The sequence below is a fragment of the Dermacentor albipictus genome, chromosome 7 (assembly GCF_038994185.2).
Source record: "Dermacentor albipictus isolate Rhodes 1998 colony chromosome 7, USDA_Dalb.pri_finalv2, whole genome shotgun sequence".
In the NCBI taxonomy this organism is placed as follows: domain Eukaryota; kingdom Metazoa; phylum Arthropoda; class Arachnida; order Ixodida; family Ixodidae; genus Dermacentor; species Dermacentor albipictus.
In genome coordinates, this window is record NC_091827.1 from 70632605 (window position 1) to 70642335 (window position 9731).

General features: G+C 47.7%; 1 protein-coding gene across 1 annotated transcript; it reads left to right on the forward strand.

Annotated features, from left to right (window-relative positions):
• The first annotated feature begins 2850 nt into the window (after positions 1–2850).
• Positions 2851–9548, forward strand: LOC139047495 (uncharacterized). The gene is made up of 3 exons (XM_070521307.1): positions 2851–3411; positions 4290–4916; positions 5887–9548. Exons 1-3 carry the CDS (start codon positions 3348–3350, stop codon positions 6720–6722), a joined length of 1527 nt encoding a protein of 508 aa, XP_070377408.1. The 5' UTR covers positions 2851–3347; the 3' UTR covers positions 6723–9548.
• Positions 9549–9731: the final 183 nt, after the last annotated feature.

The following is a 9731-nucleotide window of genomic DNA, read 5'->3' on the forward strand; positions in this document are numbered from 1 at the left end:
GCGTAGGCTAACCCGACGGGGTGGAGGCGTTTCTTTGTTAGTCAATAGTTCTTTTAAAGCAGTTCTAGTTGACGAGTTTGCTTGTGTAACTGCTGATTACGAAGTAGTGTGTGTTCTTTTTAGCAATGTCGTCACTGTTTCCTGTTATCGTCCTCCAGATGGCAACATGCGTTCTTTTCTTGTTTTCTTAGATAACTTGCTTACATTTGTAAATGAAAATCAGTATAATATTGTCATCGGCGGAGACTGCAATATAGATATGAATTGCGATAATGTAAAAAAACTTGAGTTCGAAAATTTGCTTTCATGTTATAACTATGCAAACGTAGTAAATATTCCTACAAGGGTTACCATGTGCTCGCAGAACATTATTGATTTGTTTATGACAAATTATTATAAGTCCTTGGTTACAACAGGAGTGCTTTCGTAACCAATCAGCGACCATAGGCCAATATGCTGCTGTATTAAGACCGACAGTCCAAGAGTGCACACTGATGTTGCTTCTGGTTTCAAGCGTGTCTCGCAAACGGCTCTGGATGCTTTCTACTTGGATATAACTAACGTGTGTTGGGACAATATTTTTCACTCTACTGATGCCAATGTGGCTTGTGATACTTTTTTTAGTTGTTTTTCGGCAGTATACAAAAAACACTTCATCTACAAACGACTAGAAATAGTGAAAGGCTGTCGAAAGCCATGGATGACACGTGAGCTTTTGAACGAGATTGACAAAAAAGATCGTTTATTTAAGAAGTTTATGCGCACGCGTAAAGAAGTAGACCGAAGTGCATTGAAGCGGTTTAGAAATGCCTTAGATAAAGAACTCAAAAAAATCAAAGGGAATGTATTACTTTGATCTATTTTCTTCCTGTTCTAAATGAACAGATGTATTATGGAACAAGTTGAATTCACTTATAAGACGGAGCGACAGGAAGGAACCGGTGACAGAAGTCTTGCAAGGTGGGGGAACAGTCAGTGGTGACCGTATGGTCAACGTGTTTAACAACTATTTCGTGCAACGAGATATTGACACTGGGCCACGTGCATCCTACACAGCTCTAGATCCTCAAAAAATACATTTTTTTTGGAAGCAACAGTAGAACATGAAGTTAGCGCTGTTGGCGTTAAAAAACAGCCGAAGTTGCGATGCTGATGGGCTGCAAGTAAGGCCAGTAAAATGCGTAATAAATAAAATTGCTCCTGTGCTGACATATATATAACTTATGTATTTTAACTGGTATTTTTCCATCCAAAATGCAAGTGGCTAGTGTAGTGGCTTTATATAAGAAAGGAGACAAAAAAGTCGTCTCGAATTATAGACCAGTGTCGATACTGCCTGCATTTTCTATAGGTTTCGAGAAAATAATCTATAATCGACTATATCCTTTCTGTAACAAGCACGTGATAACGAAATGCCAGCACGGATTTATAAAAAATCGTTCAACAGAACTAGCTCTTCTCGACCAGAAAGAATATATATTGGAGAAATTTGAACAAAAACAATTTGTTCTTGGTGTTTTTGTTGATTTTACGCAAGCCTTTGATTACATAAATCATAAAATTTTATTTGACAAATTAAGTCACTATGGCATTCGTGGGCTTCCCCTGATGCTTCTGAAAAGTTATCTTTCGGAAAGACGTCAGTTTGTGTCAATGAATGAAATGGTATCTGACAGAAAGCAAATAATCTCAGGAGTACCGCAGGGTAGCATTCTCGGGCCTTTGATCTTTAATTTATATATAAATGACATAGTCCATATATCTTCAGAAGGTAAATTTATAATTTATGCTGACGACACTAGCATATTTGTTTCGTCGTCATCAGATGCCGAACTTTTTCATAAAGGTAATGCCATTTTAGAGGAACTAAGCACGTGGGCAGATAATAACCAATTAAGGATAAATGCAAAGAAAACAAAGGCTGTGATGTTTCATTCTATAGGCAGGAAGGTTTCAGTAGTACGTAACCTAGTTTATCGCTACTCAGAGATAGAGCTAGTTAGGTTTATTAAAGTACTTTTTGTGCATTTTTCAGAATCACTGCAGTGGGATGAGCGTATCAATGCGATATTACAAAAGTTAGGTGCAATAAATGGAATTCTGAACAGAAACCGCTACTTAATTCCGAAGTCAATAAAATTGTTAATCTATAACACCCCCTTCGCTTCCTATCTAAACTATTGTCATTTGGTCTGGGGGTATTGGAACCTCAGCGCTGACGCCCGTTGTTGCAATCGGACCGCTGGCACGAGTTGTTGCAACTGGGTCGCAAGCCACAATGGGTAGCGTTGGCCTGGCGGCCTGGAGCAACACTGGAAGCATTCGAAGGTCCCGCCAAAGCATGAGTCGACTGCTAACAGAACAACTTGTTTATTTTAGCATCGCAAAAGAGCGGCCGGTGAGGTCGACCGAAGTGGAGAGACGGGAGAGCACGCTTCTCGACGGAAGAATTCGGAGCCTCTCTCCTGGCGTCCGGGGGCAGCTGCTTTTATACTCTCGGAGTTGAGGGCAAGAGGGAACGTCACGGGACGAGGCCACGTGACAGCCGGGCACGTACAAGCTGAGAGACATGTTGACACGAGTGTAGTGACGCATCAGCCGGGCCGGCGCCGGTCAGACCTCCTCGCTTCACACTGGGGGAGCTCCTCTCCCCGGCTGCCGCGCCCCGACAAGCGTGGGCACACACACACGCGCGCACACACGAAGACACGCGGCACTGAAACATGCCTGGGCGCGCTTGGCGGGGAGGCGTTGCGGCAGCTCCGAACGGGCCAAAATGTCCGCCGCTTTGAACGAAGCCCCGGCGTCCGTTGCATCCGCGCCGGCTATAGACCTTTGCACTGAGGCTTCCATGGGCGCCACCATATTTAGACTACTGGCGCCGTCTAGCGTCTGCTTGGCGGCGACGCCATATTGGACTGTCGTTGATCAGCCTCCGCCGGCGTATCGCTGCTGTTGCGATCAACGAGCAGGGCTAAAAACGTTTGTTGCTTTCCACATCTGTGTTTCTCCGTGTCTCTCCGTGTCTTCGGCTTTCACAGAGTCGTCTTGCCACTTTCGTGCTATTCCGATCAGTGTCGAGAGGCATCGGCTACACATCGAGACGAAAACGTTCCTGCTGGCAGCGGCGGTACGACTACGCGCGACGGCCGGATGGCGCCGGCAAGCGTCAGCTCAGCGCTGCTGCTTTCACCGACGATTCTCTGTGGCTTAATTCTCCTCAGCGTCGCTCCTCGCTCAGCGTCCAAGTATCACCAGTGTTGAGAGGTGTCGGTTTAGCATTATTAAGGCGAATACATTCCTGTTGTGAGCACCCGTGGCTGTGAATCAGTCCGTGCGATTGCGGAATGGCGTCGACATCAGCCACTGTCGGCTTGCCGCCAGATTCTCAAGCACCCGTCGATATCGGAGGTAAGTAATTGTTTAGGCCACCTAGTCACGGCTAAGTGTGCGCAGTTCATGACGTTGAATGCAGTCAACATCGTGCCGTGCAATGGTACCATTCGAAATGCGGATAGTGCACCGAGGATCTTTTAAATTTGTGCGAGACAGTAACGACTGGCTTTCGAAGCTTTGTCATTGCATGATACTCATTCGCGATGAGCTGCTGGAATCTATGCTCGCAAAAAGCGATCAGGATCCTGTTTTGCCCACTGTGTGTGGCGCCTAAGGAAACTGCTCTAATTTGTTGTATGTTACAAATTACTTGGTGGTTTAAATACAGGAAAAAGCGAAGGTGTGCATTCGCTAGCGAAAACGCTAGCTTGTGCCTACGGGATAAGTGCTTGGTTTCTAGGTAGCCGATTACGTACATTACGTACCGGATGCATTTCCGTGCTGTAAGGTAATTCACCAAAGCTATAAAAACACACTTATGCGTTTAATGTCGATCGGCCGTCCATTCCTCGCTTATGTGCAGAGAGCGCGCGAAACTGTATTCAGGCTGTGGATGCAAGTTCTCCCGAACACCGCTGACCGGATAGCATACGCGCTTACTCAAGGTAAACTGCCAACGCAGGGAAACGTCGAGTACAGTTACCTGGCGTATATGCCTTCCTTCATAAGGCATGATGTACTGTTACTTTTAAGGGCACGCAGATGAGATTCTTAGATGTTAACGTCAGCCGAATTATCACTCGATTGTTTTTGTGTGCTAGTGTGCACGTTTGCATGCGTGCGCGTGCTTCCCTGCATCCAAATTGGCTTCTCTGTGAGCACTCTTTTGTGTATTCTTGTATTAAAGACTGAAACCGACTAAAATTGCATACATTTGTTTTGGTTTGTTTCAGACAATAGCACATACAGCCACCCAAATGGAGTCACTGCTTGGTGTGAAGACATACGGGAGTGGCCAAATGTGAATGCGGCAGATATTATATTTTACCTCGTGAACTCCAAGGCATGTGATTTTCAACAGATCAAAAACTTCAGGGCCCTCGAGTCCTATAACTACGTGCAAAGTGGGTGGGTGGGGAAAGTTTTCACTCACAAGATCTCGAGTGACTTATGTTACGTGAAGGGCACGGTAAGCCCTTCTCAGTCCCTGAATGCAACACCAAGGACTGCTTGGGCGTGCGTGAAACAATGCGGAGAAGTTGTCACAGCCGGATGCACTTGCATGGCCGGGCTAGGAAAAGCCTGTAGCCACGTCGGTGCAATCTTATGGAAAATAGAAATGGCTGTGGCAAAAGGCTATACTACAACTTCTTGCACAGACAGGGCTGCATTGTGGAACAGTGGCACAAAACGCAATGTTGAACCAGCCACGCTTGAAGAAATAACTTTCAAGGTGCAGAAGCAGGTTGTGGATGATCCCCCCCCAAAGCGGCAAAGACCATCATTTGTGCCAATGACCCGAGAAGAAATCCGCAAATTTCATGCTGAGTCACCGTTTCCATACCTATTTGATACCCCAGGTAAATATAATTGACTATATCCTAAATAGCTTTAACATTTCCTCAAATTACTATCATTCTTTGGCATGTCTCTAGACAGTCCTACAAATAAAAGGCTAGAGCACTGCTGAGTGATGCTCAAAAAGACAAAAGTGCAAGCATTAGACCTTAGATCCATGTTTTGAGCTCCTTTTTTTGAGCTCCTGGTGTATTTCCTCCATCACTGAAGCTGAACACTGACAGCACGCTAAGCTTTGGTAGAGTTGCTGGTTCAGTTCTAGACCGATGTCTGTGGTGTGAAAACAGTTAAGCTTCTTTCAGGACTGTTATGTAAATGAATGCTTCCACTAGTTTCATTTTAACGTAATACGGCAGGAGAAACATGCACTTCACTGCAAGCTAAGAAGTACAAAACACTAGTAGAACAATGTGTAAAAGGTGTGAATTAAGCCTGAAGCGTTGGTTCATTAAAAATTAGTTTCGGGGGAAAGACACTCAAACTAGTTCACTGTCCCATGCCTTGAGAGACAGGATGGAGAGGGAGGGAAAGGAAGACAGAAAGGGGGCTGTAGTGTAAGGCTGCAGAATAATTTCAGCCACACAGATATGTTTATGTGCATGAACAATGCATAGCACATAGGTGCCTTTTTACAATTGCGGTTTGCGCCCTGCCGCGGTGGCTCAGTGGTTATGGTACTCGGCTGCTGACCCAAAATATGCGGGTTCGATCCCAGCTGCATTTCGATAGAGGCGAAATGTTGAGGCCCATGTACTGTGCGATGTCAGTACACGTTAAAGAACCCCAGGTGGCCGAAATTATCCGGAGCCCTCCACTATGGCGCCTCTCATAGCCTGAGTCGCTTTGGGACGTTAAACCCCATAAGCCAACCAATCAATCCTAGCTCACCTTTCGTTTGTTTTAAGGCTTAACCTGCAAGGGGATGAAACATGTTGTACATAATTGATTTGTGATGTCTTATATTTTATGCAGGCACTCTTCTCTATGAGACGTTCCATCCAAGCATGCAGCGGCAAGTGCCTCCACCACCAGCCAATGATGGGAATGAGCATGGCGACCACGGAAACGAAAGCTGTGTGGTGTGCACTACATTTTATGAAAAGTATGTGGCATTGTCACCCCGTGGTGCTGAGGTGCTTCAGTCAGAAACTGCAAGCCAAGCAACGCCACTGTGGTTTTTTTCGCGGAAGCTACGTTTGACTGCCTCAAATGTCAACAAGGTACCGAAAAGAGAGACTACGGGATGCGAGAAAGCAGCCATGAGGATGCTTTCCACCAGCTTTTCTGGCAATGCTGCCACCAAGTATGGCAAACAGATGGAGCCTGTTGCCCGAAAGCAGTTTTCAAAAAAGACTGGGCTTACTGTAAACCAAATAGGAACAGTGGTGAACACTGAGCTGCCGTGGCTTTCAGCTAGTCCGGATGGAATTATTGAAGGAATGGATGCCATTCTTGAAATCAAATGTCCCAACATGAATGACTGTGTGCCACTTATCAGTAGTGGCAAGTATGATGTGCGGCTAAACAAAGATGCCGAACTTGTACTTCAAGAGAGTGGGCCAAATGGCTATTACAGCCAGGTCCAGTTTCAGATGCTCTGCACCAAGACCCAGATATGCTTTTTTTATGTATGGAGTGTGGAAAATGATGTCATTGTTCAAGTGCCTTTTGATCCCAAGTATGTGTCGCAGACTTTACCACGGCTGAAAAAATTCTATTTTTCAGAGCTACTTCCTCGCTTGTTAGATTTACACACCAGTGGCAAAATGGATATACTTCATCGATATAAGCATATTTGCTCATTATAGTTGAATTCACGCACTTATCGACATTCCTATTATTAGTGAGAAGCTTTGCCGCAATTTGAACAAAGTGACCGTTCCCCTTACCTCTCTTTCTCTGCGTACGGCAACCTCGCATCGAATTCAGCCTTCAACGTCGTGCACAGCATGGGTTGTCATTCAAAGCGTTATGTATGTTATAGAATTTGTCGTCCTACCTCGTTCCTCACACGACGTTATTCTTGGATGGAATTTCCTATCTGTCAATCAAGCTCTTATCGACTGCGCTCGTGCCGAACTTACGTTATCAGTGCCGTGCTTCGACCCTGACGACCATTTTTCTCCTAAAGTTGTTGCCGCCTCTGACATCGATATCGCACCTTGCTCCGCCGCTCTGGTTCCTGTGTCATGTAACTCTGCTGCGAACTCATCTGTTCTGTTTACACCGTCGGCCACTTGTGTGCGCCGCCGGAACTTTCTGCTTCCGTTTGCTGTCGTCACTTTTTGCGACGGTTCTGCTGCCCTTTACGTCTGCAATCCGTCCGCCTGCCCATCATCTCTACTCCGCGGCGAGTGCCTGGGTACAGCTGAAGCTTTCGATAGCGTTCTCCCGGCCACCATGTTTGGTGATACGGCATCACTTCCGATTTGTTCCGTCACTAATCCCGGCGCGACTGATGCCCCTGCAGACGTCTTCGCTCGTGCCGTCAACGCAGAACTCACACCTGCGCAGCAAACAGAAATCATCAAACTCCTCCAACGTTTTCGTTCCTCATTTGACATTGACCAACCATCCTTGGGTCGAGCATCCGCAGTCGTTCACCGTATCGACACCGGTCAACAAACACCATTGCGCCAGCGTCCCTATCGTGTGTCGGCTGCTGAACGCCGTATCATCGACCAGCACGTTGACGACATGCTGGAGCGTGGCATCATCCAGCCCTCCAACAGTCCCTGGGCATCTCCGGTTGTCCTCGTTAAAAAAAAGGATGGCTCTATTCGGTTCTGCGTAGACTATCGCCGTCTTATCCGAATAACGCGCAAAGATGTCTATCCTCTGCCGCGCATAGACGATGCCTTGGACTGTCTGCAGGGAGCGGAATTCTCTTCGTCGCTGGATTTGCGGTCCGGGTACTAGCAAGTGCCAATGGCAGAGGCCGATCATCAAAAGACGGCCTTCGTAACGCCTGATGGGCTATATAAATTTACTGTCGTGCCGTACGGCCTCTGCAACGCGCCTGCCACTTTCGAGCGAATGATGGACACCATTCTTCGAGGGCTGAAGTGGAAAACGTGCCTCTGTTATTTAGATGATATTGTGGTTTCTTTCTACCGACTTTGCATCACACCTCAACCGCCTCGAGCAAGTATTTGCGTGCCTCTCCACTGCAGGACTCCAACTAAATTTGAAGAAATGCCACTTCGGCGCTCGTACGCTTACTATTCTCGGCCATGTAGTTTCAAAAGATGGTATCCTTCCGGACCCCACTAAACTTAACGCCGTATCCGAGTTCCCTAAACCAACCACCATGAAAGAGCTTCACAGCTTCATCGGCCTGTGCTCATATTTCCGACGCTTTGTCCGTAACTTTGCCTCTGTCATTGCCCCCTTGACGCAGCTTCTCACCGGCAGTTCTGACCTATCAGCCTGGTCCTCGGCGTGCGACGACGCATTCCAAGAACTACGACGCGTTCTCACCTCGCCTCCAGTACTGCGACACTTCGATCCCTCTGCCCCAACTGAGATCCATACGGACGCTAGTGGTGTCGGGCTCGGCGCTGTTCTCGCACAACGCAAGGATGGCTTCGAAGAGTACGTCGTCGCGTATGCCAGCCGCACCCTTACCAAAGCCGAGGCGAACTACTCGGTTACTGAGAAGGAATGTCTGGCCATCATTTGGGCTATCGGCAAATTTCGTCCTTATGTGTACGGGCGTCCATTTGACATCGTGACCGACCATCATGCCCTATGCTAATTATCTTCACTAAAAGATCCAACTGGTCGGCTTGCCCGTTGGGCATTGCGCCTACAAGAGTACGACATCCGCGTTGTTTACCGCTCAGGCCGAAAGCATTAAGACGCCGACGCTCAATCCCGGTCACCCCTGCCCTATGGTCCTGTCCATTCGTCTATCTCTACCTGCGGTGCCTTCGCCCTCAACATTTCCGACATGCCATCAGAGCAGCGCAAAGACCCATGGATTTCTTCGCTTATTGACTTCCTGTCCAGCCAGTCGCCAGCACCGATCTCTCGGACGCTTCGTTGCCAAGCCACGCACTTCATCATTCGGGATAACCTGCTGTACCGCCGCAACAATTCCAGCAGCCGTAAGTGGTTGCTTGTTATACCCCGACACCTCCGCTCCGACATCTGCGCCACGTTCCACGACGACCCACAATGCGGCCACGCTGGTGTATTAAAGACATACTCTCGCCTCCAGCTTCGGTACTACTGGCGCGGTATGTACCGTTTCGTTTGCCAGTATGTTTGGTCATGCCACATATGCCACCGACGCAAGACGCCACCTCAACATGCCACCGGCGCCTTGCAACCTTTACCATGCCCCGCACGCGCGTTCGACCGCGTCGGCATTGACCTATACGGTCCGCTTCCCAACACTCCAAGCGGCAACCGCTGGGTTATTGTTGCTATCGACCACCTCACGCGGTACGCTGAAACTTCAGCCCTAGCATCTGTCACAGCAAAAGACGTCACCAGTTTTCTCCTTCAAAATCTGATTTTACGCCATGGAGCACCTCGAGAATTACTGAGCGACCGCGGTCGCGTTTTTCTCTCAGACGTCATTGCAGCTTTGCTAAAGGAGTGTCGCATCATTCACCGCACTACCACAGCATATCATCCTCAAACTAATGGGATGACAGAACGTTTGAACCGCACCCTTGGTGACATGATGGCCATGTATGTTTCATCTGACCACTCGAATTGGGATCGCATTCTACCTTTCGTCACCTACGCTTACAATACCGCCACGCAAAGCACCACTGGGTTCTCCCCTTTCTTTCTTCTTTACGGAC

Bases quoted from the DNA above. Each gene is read 5' to 3' on its own strand.
- LOC139047495 (XM_070521307.1), top strand. From the start codon at position 3,348: ATGGCGTCGACATCAGCCACTGTCGGCTTGCCGCCAGATTCTCAAGCA. The intron at 3,412-4,289 runs GTAAGTAATTGT...GGTTTGTTTCAG, and splicing joins AGCACCCGTCGATATCGGAG to ACAATAGCACATACAGCCAC. The intron at 4,917-5,886 runs GTAAATATAATT...TATTTTATGCAG, and splicing joins ATACCTATTTGATACCCCAG to GCACTCTTCTCTATGAGACG.